General features: G+C 50.6%; 1 protein-coding gene across 1 annotated transcript; it reads right to left on the reverse strand.

Annotated features, from left to right (window-relative positions):
* Nucleotides 1-4,853: 4,853 nt before the first annotated feature.
* NT5DC4 (5'-nucleotidase domain containing 4) lies at nt 4,854-16,538 on the reverse strand. Its single transcript, XM_043470351.1, is given in 16 exon segments — nt 4,854-4,893; nt 7,723-7,918; nt 10,907-10,962; nt 11,319-11,370; nt 11,800-11,970; nt 12,150-12,238; nt 12,454-12,716; nt 13,944-14,027; nt 14,288-14,356; nt 14,525-14,618; nt 14,965-15,022; nt 15,116-15,238; nt 15,406-15,500; nt 15,581-15,700; nt 15,806-15,877; nt 16,381-16,538. Coding segments are annotated over 16 exon segments (1,659 nt in total). The 5' UTR covers nt 16,458-16,538.
* Between the last annotated feature and the right edge of the window lie 2,081 nt (nt 16,539-18,619).

Genomic DNA, 18,619 nt, shown 5'->3' on the forward strand with positions numbered 1-18,619 from the left:
TTATTACAGAAAACTGTGATGGTAGCTTGGCCTAGAGAATTAGGGGTGTGTCTGTGGAAACACAGGCTTCCCAGGTAGCTCAGTGGTAAGGAATCTGCCTGACAAGTAGGAGACCTGGGTTTGATCCCTGAGTCAAGAAGATCCCCTGGAGAAGGAAATGGCAACTCACTCCAATATTCTTGCCTGGGAAATCCCATGGACAATGGAGCCTGGCGGGCTACAGTCCATGAGGACCCAAACGGTCAGACACAGCTTAGTGACTGAACAACAACAACAACTGGGAAATACCAGTAGGCCTCACAGGGAACACCCACTACCCGGGAGAACTCACCTTGATCTGACCCCCAGCCTCACCCAGGGTGCGGATGTTCCCACTGTGAGGCAAGCAGAGCCATCTCTAAGATTTATAAAAACAAGATTCTAAAACTGAGGTATAAAACCCTGAAGCTAATAGACTAACTCTCAATGAGAAATAGACTGTCACCACAATGAAAATGCAGGAATCCAAGCAGCCAGCCCTTTTCTCCCCTTATAGACAGACTCACTTCATCTGTGAAGCCAAATAATGCTTAGAAGGCACAGAAGCTGAAAATGGGGACTGGGAGAAATCAAATATTCAGAATCAGCAGACAACAAGAGTCAAGCTCATCCCTCCTGGTTCTCAAAAGAGCAACTTCACCATTGCCAGTTCTTAGCAGGATGTCTTGATACCATTCTGGGTTCTGACAATGCAGGATAAATTATTGGCATCTAATAATGTGTAGTTTTCAAACTGACAAATTGGAGGTTTTAAGCAGCCTGATTAGACTAAGTAGCATCTTCAAGATCTAAAAGGATGTGGAAATGATAGTGGATGGTACAGCAGCTGCAGAAAACTACACCGATTCTGGAGCTGTTTGTAGGTTCTCAGTAACCCTCTTGTTCAGTAAATAGCTGTTCCTAGAAACCAGAGCAGGCGGGAAGGAAAGAAGGCAGGCCCTTAATCGCTTGGCAGGAAGATTCACAGGGAATTGTAGCAGAGATACGGGCTTTAAACAGTATTAAATCTAATGTGTAGGGACAGCTTCTTAGGAGAGGGGAGTATGAGTATTGAAGATAAACAGGGATGGCTATGTGCTGACATCAGGTGCAGAATGTCTGGGAACCAGGAGACAGGGAAGGGAGAAGCTATGACCATTATTACTGTTTACTGGGTACCAGTTACACCTGCTATAAAAGACATCCATCGTGCCTGCTGGGCATACAGTCCTAATAAGAACACCCTAGGGACTTCCCTGGTGGTCCAGCAGTTAAGACTCCACACTTCCAATACAGAGGTCCTGGGTTTGATCCCTGATCAGGTAATTAGATCCTACATAACACAACTAAGACCTGGAGCAACAAAATAAATAAAAATAGATAACTATCTAAAAAAGAGCACCCTAATTTCCTGAGGACCACCTCTTTCCTGCTCACAGTCTGTAGCTTAAGAGGAATGAACTCCACCCACCAGAACATATGACCCAGGTCAGGCCGACCAGCACCCAGTATCTCTTGGCTAATGACATTGACTGGACAATGGGTTGTGTCTCACACAAAACCAGTGAGACTTTTCCTGGTAGAGTTGCCAAAGAGATAGGATGGGAATCTGTAAATCTACTTATACCGATGGAGAAAAAAAGCCTACCTGAGAATGGCACCAATATGGAATAAGCCTGAGGGCTGGAGAGAGTGAGGTGACATCCAGTGACATCATTTGATCCCCAGGCTAAAGCCCAGAGCCAGCCAAGCCCTGTACTTTCCAATATGAGACAACCAATTCTCTTTTTTGTTTTTTTAATTGGGGGATAGCTGGCAAAGGCCAATAGAGTTTTGCCAAGAGAACGCACTGGTCACAGCAAACACTCTCTTCCAACAACCAAGAGAAGACTCTACACATGGACATCACCAGATGACCAACACCAAAATCAGATTGATTATATTCTTTGCAGCCAAAGATGGAGAAGCTCTACACAGTCAGCAAGAACAAGACTGGGAGCTGACTGTGGCTCAGATCATGAACTCCTTATTGCCAAATTCAGACTTAAATTGAAGAAAGTGGGGAAAACCACTAGACCATTCAGGCATGACCTAAATCAAATCCCTTATGATTATACCGTGGGAAGTGAGAAATAGATTTAAGGGACTAGATCCGGTAGACAGAGTGCCTGATGAACTATGAACGGAGGTTCGTGACATTGTACAGGGGACAGGGAGTAAGACCATCCCCAAGAAAAAGAAATGCAAAAAAGCAAAATGGCTGTCTGAGGAGGCCTTACAAATAGCTGTGAAAAGAGGAGAAGCCAAAAGCAAAGGAGAAAAGGAAAGATATACCCATCTGATTCAGAGTTCTGAAGAAAGCAAGGAGAGACAAGAAAGCCTTCCTCAGTGATCAGTGCAAAGAAATAGAGGAAACCAATAGAATGGGAAAAACTAGAGATCTCTTCAAGAAAATTAGAGATACCAAGGGAACATTTTATGCAAAGATGGGCTCAATAAAGGACAGAAATGGTATAGACCTAACAGAAGCAGAAGATATTAAGAAAAGGTGGCAAGAATACACAGAAGAACTGTACAAAAAAGATCATGACCCAGATAATTACGATGGTGCGATCACTCACCTAGAGCCAAACATCCTGATTGTGAAGTCAAGTGGGCCTTAGAAAACATCACTACAAACAAAGCTAGTGGAGGTGATGGAATTCCAGTTGAGCTATATCAAATCCTAAAAGATGCTGTGAAACTGCTACACTCAATATGTCAGCAAATTTGGAAAACTCAGCAGTGGCCACAGGACTGGAATAGGTCAATTTTCATTCCAATCCCAAAGAAAGGCAATGCCAAAGAATGCTCAAACTACCACATAATTGCACTCAACTCACACACTAGTAAAATAATGCTTAAAATTCTCCAAGCCAGGCTTCAGCAATACATGAACTGTGAACTTCCTGATGTTCAAGCTGGTTTTAAAAAAGGCAGAGCAACCAGAGATCAAATTGCCAACATTCACTGGATCATCGAAAAAGCAAGAAAATTCTAGAAAAACATCTATTTCTGCTTTATTGGCTATGCCAAAGTCTTTGACTGTGTGAATCACAATAAACTGTGGAAAATTCTTAAAGAGATGGGAATTAGCAGACCACCTGACCTGCCTCTTGAGAAATCTGTATGCAGGTCAGGAAGCAACAGTTAGAAATGGACATGGAACAACAGACTGTTTCCAAATAGGAAAAGCAGTACATCAAGGCTGTATATTGCCACCCTGTTTATTTAACTTCTATGCAGAGTACATCATGAGAAACGCTGGGCTGGATAAAGCACAAGCTGGAATCAAGATTGCTGAGAGAAGTATCACTAACCTCAGATATGCAGATGACACTACCCTTATGGCAGAAGGTGAAGAAGAACTAAAGAGCCTCTTGAGGAGAGTGAAAATGTTGGCTTAAAGCTCAACATTCAGAAAACTAAGATCATGGCATCTGGTCCCATCACTTCATAGCAAATAGATGGGGAAACAGTGGAAACAGTGACTGACTATTTTGGGGGCCTCCAAAATCACTGCAGATGGTGACTACAGCCATGAAATTAAAAGAGGCTTACTCCTTGAAAGGAAAGTTATGACCAACCTAGACAGCATATTGAAAAGCAGAGACATTACTTTGTCAGCAAAGGTCAGTCTAGTCAAGGCTATGTTTTATCCAGTAGTCATGTATGGATGTGAGAGTTGGACTATAAAGAAAGCTGAGCGCCAAAGAATTGATGCTTTTGAACTGTGGTATTGGAGAAGACTTAAGAATCCCTTGGACTGCAAAGAGACCCAACCAGTCCATCCTAAAGGAGATCAGTCCTGGGTGTTTATTGGAAAGACTGATGTTGAAGCTGAAACTCCCAATACTTTGGCCACCTGATGTGAAGAGCTGACTCATTTGAAAAGACTCTGATAACTGAGAAAGATTGAGGGCAGGAGGAGAAGGGGATGATAGAGGATGAGATGGTTGGATGGCATCACCGACTCAATGGACATGAGTTTGGGTAAACTCCAGGAGTTGGTGATGGACAGGGAGGCCTGGCATGCTCCGGTTCATGGGGTCGCAAAGAGTCAGACACGACTGAGTGACTGAACTGAACTGAACTGAACTGATAGCTGCTTTACAATATTGTTAGTTTCTGTTGTACAAAAACATGAATCAGCTATTTATATACATATATCCCCTCCCTCTGGGACATCCCTCCTTCATGCTCCCCGCCCCATCCACCCTTCTAGGTCATCACAGAGTTATCACAGAGCATCAAGCTGAGCTCCCTGGGCTATACAGCAGGTTCCCACTAGCTATCTATTAATATTTACACATGATAGCATATATATGTCGATCCTAGTTTCAGCACATGGGCTTAGTTGCCACGTGACATGTGGGATCTTAATTCCCCAACAGGGATCGAACCTGCACTCCCTGCATTGAAAGGTGGAGTCTTAACCACTGGACTACCAGGGAAGTCCCGATATAATGTGTTTTTTTAAAAACAAAAACAAAACACCGCATCAAATGAACAACCCCCAGACAGAAATACAGATGACTTCCTAGAAGTTGAGCAGAATTCTAATCCAAAGCTGTCTTTCCTTTCCCCACTTCCTCTGGTCTTTATGATATATCTTTAGCCCCACTCTTTTCCCTGCAATTCTACACGCTGACCCAGTGTAATAATAAATCAGGTTACATGGCTCATGCAATAAAACATACAGGACACTGGACACCAGAGATACAATGGTGACCCAAATGACCTGTCCCCATGGAGCCACAAGTCTAGTGGGGACACATGTTAAAGCATCACAAATGTCAGAGAAAGAGGATCAGGGAGGTGGGAGGCCCCTGAGGCCTGAGGGAGGAGCAGAGGTGAGATAGAGAAGCACAGGAAAGGGCCTTGACCACCTCTTCTTTCTGCGGGGCTGCCCTCCCCCTCCCCCTCCCCACCCCTTCTCCCCTCCCTCTACCTCATCTCTTCCTCAGACCCCTCAAGGATCTTCTGCCAGGCCGCTTATCCCCCAGGCCATTTCTGCATTCTCTCTGCCCTAGGAGGGAATTCTAAGCATTCATTTTTGTAATATTAAAATACTTTCTGTAATGCTGCTGTATTTCAAAGAAAAGCATGTGTCCTAGGGTCTGAGCAGTTTTCCTGGTAAAATACTATCCTGTAGGCCTTTAATAAGAGTCTAATGTTTAAAGAAACAAGGCCAGGTACTTCTCTGGGAGCCCAATGGCTAAGACTGCACTCCCAATGCAGGAGGCCCAGGTTCCATCCCACATGCCGTAACTAAGAGTTTGCATGCTGCAGCTAAGACCAGGTGCAGCCAAATAAATATTTAAAAAGAAAGAAAACAGAGCTAAAAATATACTTTCTGTTTCTTTAAAAAATAAAGACACAAGTTCAGGGGTACCTAGTCCTTTCCTGGAAAACTTGCCTCTGGTGACTCTGAGGCCCAAAAGTCAACACAGGAAGAAGAATGAAAGGTCTGGAAGCTTCTAAAATGCACAGGAGATGTCAAAAAATGTGAACTCTGAGCACAGGGCCTGTTGTCTCTTATTTATCCTCAGATATTCCAAATGTTTCCCCTATTTACCCACAGAAAATAAAACTAGCGAACTGGATCACATGCTTTCATTTCAAACATATATTCCTTCTAAGCCTCCACTGAGGGCAGGAGGAGAATGAGGCAACAGAGAATGAGATGCTTGGATGGCATGCATTGGAGCAAACTCCAGGAGATATAGTGAAGGACAGGGAGGCCTGGCATGCTGCAGTCCATGGGGTTGCAAAGAGTCAGACACGACTGAGAGCCTGAACAACAAAAGCCTCCAGGTGATACCATTAACAAGAAAAGTGAACTCAAATTCAGTGAAGGGCGAGGGCTTAACACCATGGAGGAGCTCCAACTAGAATGAAGAATCAAGTTTTAAAATCACAAGTAGGACTTTTTATAGATTTTAATGCATGTACGTACATCAAGTTCAAAGACTATCTCGCTGTCTTTCACAGTGACTGGAAAGAACAGTTAATGAAGTCATCTATAGCCATTGTCATTACTAGTAACAGAATGAAAAAATTGAGTGCACAGAAACACTATTTTTAAAAAGAAATTTATAGAAATAAAAATGGATGAGAAAGGATACACTCAGGGGAACTGGGTTAAATAGTTCCACTTGGTACACACAAATGGCCCAGCAGCCAGGGAGAACAAGACCCCTTCCTCCTCCCTAAAAGAAGGGCTCTTGGGCTCCAGATCTGTTACATTTAGGAGATTTCAATATGGTTGCTTTCTCTCTCTCCCATATTTTTCCTGTTATCTGAAAAATATCTCATAGAAGAGGATGGTGATGCCAGCCATGTCCTAGATTCAGTGTGCCTCCATGCAGCCCTCCTGGTCTTCCTTTCTTTGCCCTCAGCCTTACAAGAAACAAAGAAAGCTGGTTATGGAAGCTTCTCAGGTTCACAAAATGACTCCCAGCCAGGGGTAGGAAATGTGTCCAAATGCCTTAGTCTGCCCTGGGATGGAGATGAGAGGATAGAATAACCAACACATCTCCAGAGAACCCACAGTTACAGAGGGGAGTGGGTCTAGTCCTCTGGTGGGTTGGGAGGGAAAAAATAGTTGCAAACCACTGGTTTAAGATTTGAAATAGCTCAGTCGGAATTCTGTTATCTCCACTAGCTTTGTTCGCAGTGATGCTTCCTAAGGCACACTTGACTTCACACTCCAGGATGTCTGGTTCTAGGTGAGTGACCACACCATCATGGTTATCTGGGTCATTAGGACCTTCAGTTCTGTGTATTCTCCCCACCTCTTCTTAATCTCTTTTGCTTCTCATTTAATATTATCGATGCACTTGAATTTTGAGCTTCTCCTGGGCAGAAGTAAAATGGCTCATAATTCAGTTTCTACTTTGTCAGGCACATGGGAGGCACCTGGTGAAAATCACTGGTGGAAAGAATGTAAACTGAGCCTGGAGCCACCACACTAAAGGGAACCGATAAGATGGGCATTTTGAAACTCAAGCCCTGGGAATGCCAGGGTAGAAACAGGAACCCTCCTACAGGGCTCGGGGCTGCAGAACTAGGTGAGGAGCTGAGGCTGCCACTCAGGAAAGCCTGGGTCTCCACTCAGACGGCAGAGTCACAGAGGGGGTGAAGAAGGAGCCCCTCCACTTTGTGTCCATAAAAGTTGCCTGCTGAGGAAGCCTGGCCAGGGAGAGTCTGTGTTCTGTCACCTCTCCCAGGATGAGGATTAATGATCCAGAGGATGAGGATGAATGATCCAGAGGAATGATCCAGAAGAGATGTGGGGAGATATGGGCCCCCATTCAGGCAGCCGAGCAGGACCTGTGAGTCTGACAGCCAGTGGTTCTTGGCCCTCTCAGACCCCCTGCTTCATCTTAAAACCAAGTGTTTTCTAACACAACATTGCAAATCAACTATACTTCAATTAAAAAATAAATAAAACAAATATTTGCATTTGCTTTTCTTGATTCTGAATTGAGATTCATAGACAATATGATTGTCTCTATAATCTTAACAATCAATATCATACCTTAACTATAACAAGTGAGAAATGAAAAGCAACATATAATAAAATAGTATGTATTCCTACATGAATATTCAGGAATGATTGCACTGGAAGACAAAATAGCTCCCGCAGACTTCCCAAATAACCCCTCAGGTTGATACTGCTCCACTGGGACACCTGCTCTAGCCCAAGAGGAGCCCCCAAGGTCTCTGAGCTCCCCGGCCAGTCCGCTGGCAGCCCTCACTTCCCAGTAACTCAGCCTCTGGCTGCAGGAGAAGAGGCTGAAGGCGGGAACCAGACCGGCCCTTTCTTGCTCCACTGCTGTCTCATGGGGCATCTGTAAGGACCAACACAGGAGGTGGAGGAGCGCCATCGGTGCCGAGGCCTTCCGGAGTCCCCAGTTACACATCAACACCCCCCAACGCCATCCTCTGCCCACAGCTGCCAGCTTCCTGCCCAGTGATGCTACAGAAAAGGGAGCCCAAGAGGGTCAGCAGGAGGAGGAAGTTTCTGGCAGATGGACTTCACTTCCTCAAAAATCCCAGGCAGCACTGCTGGGTAAGTTCCGGTTTCTTCAACTCTTTCACCTGGGTGCTCCGGATGCTGTTTCTTCACCTGTCTGGTCTGTACTTTAGCAACGGTGTCTAACTGCACGATAACGCCTCAGACGCCCTGTTTTGCCTACAGGAATCCTCCAGCCTGCTCATTTAACAGCCCGGAGATGAGAAGAGGCTGCACAACGAGAGCTCAGTGCGGTAGTGTGGTGCAGGGGACAAAGTGGCCCTGGATTCAAATCCTGACTCTGCAGCCTACCTAGCAGCAGTCTGAACCTAAGTAATTTAGGTTCTCTGCACTTCCAGTTCACCAGTGGTAAAATGAGGAGACGAAAACCTACTTTGCTGAGTTATATTAAGCATTAAGCAGAATCATTTAAAAAAAACCACACACACCCAGCCCAGAAACATAAAATGGTTTCTCCTGCTCTCAATTATCAGGAAGGCAGCTGAGAGTGGCAAGAAAAACAGGGTGCATGGAGCCCCAGAGAACTAGCTTCAAGTCTAGATCCTTGACTGCAGACAGTACATCATCTAAGATGGAAATAATGACTGCTCGTTGGGAGAAGGGACATGCATGCCCCGGGGAGTTCTGCACTGGTCAGTCTCATGGCCTCCATGAACCCTGTGGCATCACTGTCGCCTTCACTTCCCTGCTCTTGACTGAGAAGCATTCCAGGTCTTCCAGAGGAAAACCAGCTGGAGTGTTTACTATGCAGTCTGCTGTTTCATCCACTTCCCCTGCGATCACTGTACTGCAATTACTGAGGGTAGGGGGACCACAGCCTTCCTCCTTGAAAGTGGTATCATGTGTACTAGGGAGATAATGCAGTCTCAGTTTAAAGCAGGAGTTAAAATTGAGCAGGAGGAAAACTTCCTAGCAGAGGCATCTTATCTGTAGAACCATAACCCCTCCAGAGCATTCTTTATGAGGCAGACAGTTATCTGCAAGGGTTTGGCCCATTTGTGCCTGGAGATGAGAGAGGGGGGTCTGGTGACCTCAAATGCTCTTGGCAGGGCCAACCACCCATGGGTCCTTCTGGGACGGAGGTTCAGGGATGCTAGGGAGGTTCCGCAGGGACCCACCAGCTCCGGGGCCGCCCGGTACAGCGAGCTGAGTGGGTGGTACAAGAAATTGAGGCAGGCAGCTGTGTAGAGGTCGGCGTAGCGCATCAGCTGGCTGGAGAAGAGTGTCTGGTGGAAGCCACACCGGAACAGGCTGCCCATCACACTGTAGCACAGGTCCAACTCCCGGCTGACTCTCTGGCAGAGGGGCAGCTCACTGATTCGAGATTCCATTCCCCCCGACACCCTGTACCTGCATCACCCACAAGTGAACCTGTCTACCAGGGTCAGGCCCAGCTCTGCCCTCCCGGGAAACAATCCCCTAAGGACACTGAGGACTTCCTCACAGCTCAGTTGGCAAATCATCTACCTGCAATGAAAGAGACCTGGGTCTGATTCCTGGGTCGGGAAGATACCCTGGAGAAGGAAATGGCAACCCACTCCGGTATTCTTGCCTGGAGAATCCCATGGACAGAGAAGCCTGACAGCCTGACAGTCCACAGGATTGCAAGAGTCGGCCACGACTTAGCGACTAAACCACCACCACCACCAAGGATGCTGAGGCCCTCGCCCACCACAGGGAAGGGGCTGCCATGGCGCTCAGCCAGTGCGGGCTTTGGGAGGTAGGGCAGCTCTCTCTGCTTGGCCCCAGGCCCCACTCCCTGCTTCCCTGCCTGGCCCTGGAGAGCGACCAGCCTGCTCTACACTCTCAGCATCACTTACTTTCTGGTAAGACCCACACACCCAGCCCCACTCCTACACCACCCCCCTAGCAGGCCCCACCTCATTACAGGCCCTGCCTTCAGAATCTAGAAAAGCATTCCATTCCCTGGTAGTCCTGTGGTTAAGAATCTGCTTGCCAATGCAGAGGACACGGGCTCGATCCCTGGTCCAGGAAGATGTCACATGCCTCGGGGACAACTACGCCTGTGCACCACAACTATTGAGCCTGTGCTCCACGACAGGAGAAGCCACCACAGTAAGAAGCCCACTTGCCCGTGCACAACAGTGAAGACCCAGGTTAAAAACAAACAGTTTTTTTAAAAAAAGAAAAGTGGTCCCGTGTTACCAAGTGTGACCAAGGGCTTCCCTGTTCCCCTTTCTGTGCCTCAGTTTCCCCATCTATAAAATAAAGGTGACAATCCCTGTCCAGTCCCCCTCGAGGAGCTGTGGGAGGATCACACGGCATGAAAACACTGAATTTCCTACAAGAGGTTGAGCCGAGATCCTGCCCTATTGGTCCCTACTGGGCCTGGGAAGGTCGAGTGGCCTGAATCCCTGTGGGACTCTTCCACCTCTAGTGACTCGTCAGGAAAGACACTAGGGAACGTGTCCTTTCCTCACCCAGACCCACCAGCGCATCCACCCTAAAGCCTGTCTTCTCAGGCCCTTTGTCTGGCTGACCCCAGACACCAGCCAGGCAGTCGGTCACATGAGGACCCAATCCAGGAGGCAGGCACTTCTCAAGGTTAATGGTGGAGATGGAAAAACCTCAACCCCTCAAGAGCACACTACTGTCATTCAGCAGGTGGGCCAGCAGAGGGCACCAGCTCACAAGGCCCAGTGGCACTCCTGGAGACTGGGGGAGTCATAACTGGGTTCTGGGGACCTGGGAAAGAGCTAATCCAGGCAGGCAACCTGGAGTCACACACCTCACCCTCTGCCCCACCAGGCCCATCCCCTCCTCCTCAGCACCCTGCTCTTCCCCGAATCTCCCTCTTGGTGGAGTTGATGAGTTGCAGGCCGTAACTGCTGCCATCTGTGTGCCCGGTGCAAAAATGGCCACTTGACCCAGGAGGAGAGGAGCTGGGGGCCCCAGAGACTCCAGGTACAACCTCCCCAGATGGCATGGGGTGGGAGACACTCTGTGGGCACCCAGTGGGGGCGCTGAGCTGGGTGTGTGCCCACGTGTGAGAGGGTCAGTGGTTCAGGAGGAAGGGCCTAGCAGTCAGTGTGAGCATCTCAAGGGGGTCAGAGTCCAGCTTAGTAGGGAAGCCCAGTCTGAAACAGATCATGATTTCCTGAGCAACCTGGCATGGACCCTGCTGCCAGGCGTGGACATGGACCACCACCCTCCATCCTGCTTCCCTCCCAGGGTAGGGGTCACAGGTCAGGGCTCTCACTGGTACAGGTCCACTAGATGCGTGTCCAGCCTCTTCAGCATCTCCATTCACTCTGTGACGTCAGTGACTCAAACCCAGCCCTTAGAACAAGCCCAAATTGTTTGGGTTCATACTAACTCCTGACTTCTCGGCTGGAGGACTGGGCCTTGCACTCACTAAATTCTCAGGGTGAGTAGGGAGGACGCAGTCAGGTGAGGGAGGAAATCTGGGACTACAGAAGCACCACAGGGCTCTGGAGTCAGGAGACAGGATGTGAGTCTCAGCTTTAGCCCTCCAGGCTGTGTGACTTTGGGCAAGACACTTAACCTCTCTGGGTCTCTGTTTCCTCATGAATAAACAGATCCACTCTCATAAACCACAGAGCAGACAGTATGATCATGGTCACTATTGACCCCACATAGGAGAGAGGGGACGATGACCACGGTGCAGGCGTTAGCATCGCTGGCCAGTGCCCCCTGCTGGTCTGCCCCCTACAACTCACCCTTCTCTGGGGCCCAGATGCCCAACTCCTGGGACAGCTCAGGAACCACCAGACAAGTCTGCCAGCCCTGCTGCTTCTTGGACTTGAGGATGTCCCCAAAGATGTGATCCCCGATGTATAGGATGTCCTTCCCCCGCACCCCGAGCAGCTCACACACCACGTGCAATGACCCTGCCGGACCAGGGAAGGACAGGCCCACTCACAGTCCTTCCTGTCCTAGTGAGCAGGCTGGGGACAGGGGCTCCTAGTCCTGTCCTGGCAGGCAGGCCCGGGATGTGGGCTTCTAGTTGAAGAAGGGTCACTAAGGAGGAATGGGAGGGAGGGAGGGAGGGGAAAGGGGGAGCTGGTACTTCCAGAGTAGACAGCACAGTGCTGGTGGGGGCCAGTGTAGGTACCAACACAGAGCTTGTCCGTGTCCTGGAGGGGGCAGAGGGGTGCCCTGGTCAGAGAGGGTGGGGGGTTGGGACTGGCAGGGGTAACTATGGGGTGAGGAGAGAAGGGGGCCACAGAGGGCCCTGAAGGAGTCACCTCCCTGGATTCTTGCCTCCAGGGACAGACAGACAGCAGAGCAGCCACCACCAAGGGCAGGTCAAGCCTGAGAGGCGGGCTCCCTCCCCACAGTGGGTTCATGGGTCACGGAGGACAGGCCTCGACCCCTGCATTACCGTGTTGACCCATCTCAGCACTGTTCCCTCCGCGAAGAAGTGGGGCTTCTGTGTGTCCACCACGATCAGATCAAAGTAGGACCTCCAGGGCCTGGCTGCAGCCTCAGCCTGCAGGTGGGTGGATGAGACATGGTGGGGCACATGGCGAGGCACGTGCCAACACACGCGCTCAGCCTGGAAAATCTGATTCAGGCTCTCAGCCAGGTCCTCACCCACAGCTGCCCCACCCACACCTGGCCGGGATGCCTGGCTCTGGACCGGTGAAAACTCGCCAGCTCCCCCATCTCAGCCCTGGCCTCTCAGCCAGATGGGACATCCCAGGGCTCAGGAATCTGGGCCTCTGACCACCCAGCATCCCCAGCCACGCTGGCAGGACGTGCTCAAAAGCTATTAGCAGAGGCCAGCGTTGGATGTTGAGTGGGCTGTGGCAGCCCCTGGAGTCCCTCATAGCACAGAGTCAGAGGCCCAGGGACACAAGACGAGAGCACAGGTTCCTCCCCCAACAGGTTCCTCCCCCGCCCCCCGCCCCCCAGCTGGAGCCCTGCTTACCCATTAGCTGGCCGGGTCCCCACAAGGTATGTCACACTGCCCACCCCCAGGCCTGCCAAAGCCACTTCTCACCCCCTCCCTCACTCTCTTCTGCCCCATCCAGCCCCTCCCCAAATATCTAGTCACTTTTCCAAGGTCTCCCCACCCCTCCAGGCTCCTCCCATAGCCTGGCTGAAGTCACCAGTCTCCCACCCACTGGGGAAGTTCCAGCACCCACTGGGGAGTTTTCACTGGGCCCACTCAGGTGAAACGATCCCTCCCATACCCTTGGTTCCTCTGGAGGAGAGAGCTGGACATGGGAGGGACCTACAGCAAGGTGGCCCGGCCTCCCTGCCCTAGGCACAGCCTCCACCAGCCAGGCCCATGGCACTCACCTCACCAGCACCTAAGAGTTAGGTCATGATGGCCTAGCAAGGACAAGCCAGGAGTTAGAGCACCTAGCTGGGTCGGACCAGCGGCTGCCAAGGCCCTCAGCCCACAGGACACACCGGGGACCACAGGAGCAAGATGGAGGGGAGATGGATAATGTCACAGAGACCCTAGGCTTCCCTGATGGCTCGGGGTAAAGAATCTGCTGCAGTGCAGGAGAGGCAGGTTTGATCTCTGGGTCAGGAAGATCCCCTGGAGAAGGAAATGGCGACCCACTCCAGTGTTCTTGCCTGGAGAATCCCACGGACAGAGAAGCCTGGCTACCGTCCACAGAGTCACAAAAAGTCAGACATGACTGAGTGATTAACATTTCACAGAGACCTTAAGAGGCCAAGAAATGGAACCCAAGATACCAACCAGGCAGTGAGGGTTTCACCCCCACTGCTTCTCCACTCCCTCACTGTTTCTGCAGGGCCTCAGCTTCCCCAGAGCCAGAAAGGAAAGTTCTCCAGCCCAGAGGCTGAGCCCCGCCCCTCCACCCACCTCCTATTACACACTCACATCTGTGTAGTTGTAGCTGCTGGTGGTGGCCAGGAACACTTTTCCCACCTCCCTCATCTTGTCCAGCAGGACGGGGATTCGTGCCTGGGGCAGAGAGAGGAGCCACCTCCAGCAGTGGGGCCTCCCGGGAGCTGCCCTGGGAGCCTGTTCTCAGGTTTCAGCCCCATGGGTGGGCAGGGGGCCCCAGGTCAGGCAGGAAGGCAAGGAACAAGACCAGGGTGCAGAGCTCTGTCCACATCTTGAAGAAGGAGCCAGAGAAAGGTGGAGCAGCCCCACTGCCCTGGGGGAGGAGGGGACAAGGGGGACAAGGCTTAGTCATGACCCTAGTCTAGGGCCACTCACACCTTATCCAGGTATTTCTCTAAGTCATCCAAGGTCTTCTCCTTGAGACAGCCCCACAGGAGGGAGCAGAGCTGTGAGTTCACATCTCATGTGTGTATGTGTGTGTGCGCACATGGGCATGTGTGCACATGCCTACATCCAAGATGAAGGAACCCAGACCACCATCCTCAACCGGAAGCAGAGTGAACCCTTATGGGATCTGGGGACCTGGGTGCAGCCTGGGGTCCTGGGACACGCACTGAATGGTGGACATAATCCATGGCATCCATCACATCCTGGAAGAGGCTTTGGAAGGACATGAAGAGGTTCCCATGCTGATAGCCCGTGTCACAGCTGAGTCAAGCCAGGAGGGAGGCTGATAAGGGCCCCTGAGGTGACCACCACCCTGGAGCCCCATCAGTGGGATCCTTCCATCCACAGTGAGGACACTGGGTTCATGTCCCAGCCCTCTTGGGAGGGGTGTCACCCTGTGCCGAGGGTCACCCCTTGGGGGTATCAGTTATAGAGTTGGGGGCTCCCACATCTAAGGCCTTCCCACTGAGTTCTTGAAGCCCTTGGAACCCCTCAGGAGGAGCCTCTGCCTTCTGCTGGAGCCCCCACTTCAGGGCTTGGCCCCTAAGGGGAGCAGTATCCTGCTGGGTCACCCAGGGCTGGGGGAGGGGAGGGGCACAGAACGCACTTGATGTAGCGGGAGCAGCCAGAGAAGAAGTCTACCAGGCAGGCATAGAGGTAGGTTTCTGGGGGTGGGGAGGCCAGTCAGTCTCTGGCCCAAGGATCCAGGCCAGAGCCGGGACCACCTCACCATCAGCCCTCAGCCCATCAGCCCTCACGAGGCAGGTTGAACAGCGTGTTGAGGATGTGAAACCGCTGCAGGTCGTCCCTCTGAATGAACTTGCTGGGGTAGAAGCTCCAGACCTCCAGAGGGGGCAGTGAGCACTATGCCATGATGCCCCCTCCACAGCGCCCCCCAGTGGTCGGCCAGGCCCAGCCACTCCTTCGCGCCTGTCCCCATCCTCCTGTCCCTCTATCTCCAGCTGGCATTGACGAGCCCCTGCTGTGTGCTTGACTCAGCCCCCATCGTCTCTCCTGCAGCATCCTTGCCCCCCAGCCGGTGCCTTACTCGAGAGGGAGGAGAAGCCGTGGGTGCCCTGCAGCACGTTCCCCTGGGCATCCACCTTCAGCAGGTTTCCGTAGAGCGTGTCGAATACCAGCTCCCTGGGTGAGGGCACAGAGGCTGTGAATGGGGTGCCGGGGCCGGGACTCGGCTCATCATCCCGCCCCCGGGCCCTGTTCACCTGGTGGGGAAGGTGGGGTCGTAGGTGTTGCGCAGGATCTCGTGCGGGTATCCGATGCACACCTAGCGCTGGAGCAGCAATTCAAAGGCCAGCGTCTCATAAGCCGGGGACTTGTAAGCTACGGGCCGAGCAGACCCAGGCCTGCTGGTGCCCATTCCCCGGCCGGCGCCCCTGGCCCCCAATTCCTCACTCCCGCACCCCCACCCCTCCCCCTTTCCGTTATCAGCCAGAGTGTAGTCCGCGTCAAAGCCGAAGCAGCCAATCTTCCCCATCGTCAGGCTGCAGTTGACAAAAATCCTGGAAAGGGGAGGATGTCCGGATCAGCGCCCCCAAACTCCAAGGGCCAGGGCTTCCCTGGGCCTGCGTGTGTCTGAGAACACGTGTGTATCTGAGCACGCGTGCCAGCGTATGCAGAGCTCCTCTCACCGTGGGAGTGTTCTGGGGACATCCCCAAGAGCGAGGATGTGCCCTGGTCAGTGGGGGTTCCCTTTCCTGATAGAGGTCGCTGTGTCCAAGCTCAGAGATGTTGCGTGTGTCCCAGCTGGGCCGCACACAGCGCCTTGTCTGGGGGTGGGGGAGGGGGAGAGCCCCCCCCCCACTCAGGCACACAGTCAGTTTTCCACGTGGTCAGCCGCTGCCCACCTGCAGGAGGATGTTCCCTTGTGAGAGCAGGGGCTTGCCTGTGTTTCAGCGTCATCATCTCTGTGTATTTGAAGGAGTCAGTCCCAGGGCTGCTGTGTTGTATGGGGTATGTCAGGAAATGGGGTGTTTATGATCCCCTCACCCCTCATCCATCTCACCGCTGATGCCAGTCCGGCTCCACGGCCTGCGGCTCTCCTCTGGCCTCCCTTAGCTCTCTCCCATCCACACTGGCCATCACCACCAGGCGTGAGAATACCGTGGTTCTTTCTCCAGTCACCTGCCCACTATCAGTGGTGTCCAGCAGCTCTCCCCTCCCTCAAACCTTCTGGACAACACTGCTGACCCTGTTGGCCCCACCCTGGCCCCCATCTCCTCCTCCTCTGGGGGAGGAGTCAGCCAGGACAGTCTCTGGTGTCCCTTCTGTTTTTAAGTGCATGTGCGCTCAGTCTTGTCCGACTCTTTGAAACTCCAGGGACTGCAGCCCTCCAGACTCCTCTGTTCATGGAATTTCCCAGGCAAGAATACTAGAGTGGGTTGCCATTTCCTCCTCCAGGGGATTTTCTCAACTCAGGGAGTGAACCCACGTCTCTTTTGCATTGGCAGACTGGTTCTTTACCAGCTGAGCCATCAGGGAAGCCCCTGTTTTTTAAGACAGAAAGCAGTAAAAATCAAGGAAGAACAATTCATCTGTATTATACTATCTTCACTTCTTGGATTTATCCAAGGACCACAACAACCTAGAATGTAGCAGAGAACTCAGAGTGCAACAAACATGGAGGTTGCAAAGGCAGGAGACTCATATGCTTTAAAAATAAAAGACTGTCCCATGACAGAGGGTAGCAGAGATAAGCATTTTAAGAGCTTTGAGGTACTGTTCTGAGAATATATCTTTCTGTTCCTGAGTAATGTGGTCCACTGTTAGAACATCTAGAGTGTTTTTACCATAGCTGTCAAAGGCAAGCTGAGATTCCAGGTTACTGTGCTAAACTCTGCGAAATTTCCCTTGGAGTGTCATCTGAATGTCAAGTTTGCTTGCTACATTTGTGGCTTCCTCAAACCAAAATTCATGATAACTTTGATATTTTCCATCACTTCACTTACTGAATGCAAGTAAGTGTATTCAGTAAGTGCATGACAGTCAAGCTACTGGCTGCGCAGAAGACATGACTATGTCTACTGCCTCATCTTGATTTACAAGCAAAACATAGAAAACTTACAAAAAGAAGTGTTTGTGGTTTACCTAGGAATAATACACAAAATATTGCGGTTATTTTTAGTGAAGGAAATAAACTTTTGCATAATTAATTTCAACCTAAATAAAGTGTGAATTTTGTTTTAAAAACATTTTTAAATAAATAAAGTGTCTAATAAAGAAAGAAAGCACTTAGGATTCCTGCTTTACAAACAATTCTAGCACATTGGGTTATCAATCTTCCCAGCCCAAGACCATTTAAAGGAGTAATTTCTGGAGACTTCCTTGGTGGCTCAGGGGTTAAAAATCCACTTTGAGATGCAGGTGACCTGGCCAGGGAACTAAGATCCCACATGCATTGGAGTAACTGAGCCCCCACACTGCGACTACTGAGTCGTGCATTCTGGAGCCCAAGCACAAAGAAAGATCCCACATGATGCAACTAAGATCCTGCATGTCACAACCAAGACCCGACACAGCCAAATAAATAAATATAAATTGTAAAAAGAAAAAAAGAATTGCTACAAGTGTGCCTAGTTGCTCAGCCGTGTCTGACTCTTTGCAACTCCATGGACTGTAGCCTGCCAGGTTCCCCTGTCCATGGAATTCTCCAGGCAAAAATACTGGAGTGGGTTGCTACTTCCTTCTCCAGAGGATCTTCCTGACCCAGGGATCAAACCCACATCTCCTATGTCTCCTGCCCTGAAGGTGGATTCTTCACCCGCTGAACCATCAGGGAAGCCCTAGAAGTGTACCAGAAGCTATAAGAAATGGCAGATGACTAGAATCTCAGAATCAGGGGGGAAAAAAGTACAAAAATGAATACCCAAGAGCAGAGTCATTGTGATCATTTAGTGCAGAGCTGTAAACAGGCCCTGTGCTGTGCTGTTCTTAGTCACTCAGTCATGTCCGACTCCTTTCGACTCCATGAACTGTAGCCCTCCAGTCTCCTCTGTCCATGGGGAGTTCCCAGGGAAGAATACTGGAGTGGCTTATGCCTTCCTGCAAGGGATCTTCCCAACCCAGGTCTCCCGCATTGCAGGTGGATTCTTTACCATCTGAGCCACCAGGGAAACCCAATCAGGCCCTAAGTGTCCATAATTGCTGGTTTTGCAACAAAGCACGATGATTTCCATTTAGAGTTTTGACCTGGATCATCCAGAAAGACTTAAAGGATGTAGCATGTCCTCTTTTAAAAAGGAACA

The sequence above is a fragment of the Cervus canadensis genome, chromosome 5, assembly GCF_019320065.1.
Source record: "Cervus canadensis isolate Bull #8, Minnesota chromosome 5, ASM1932006v1, whole genome shotgun sequence".
Lineage (NCBI taxonomy): Eukaryota > Metazoa > Chordata > Mammalia > Artiodactyla > Cervidae > Cervus > Cervus canadensis.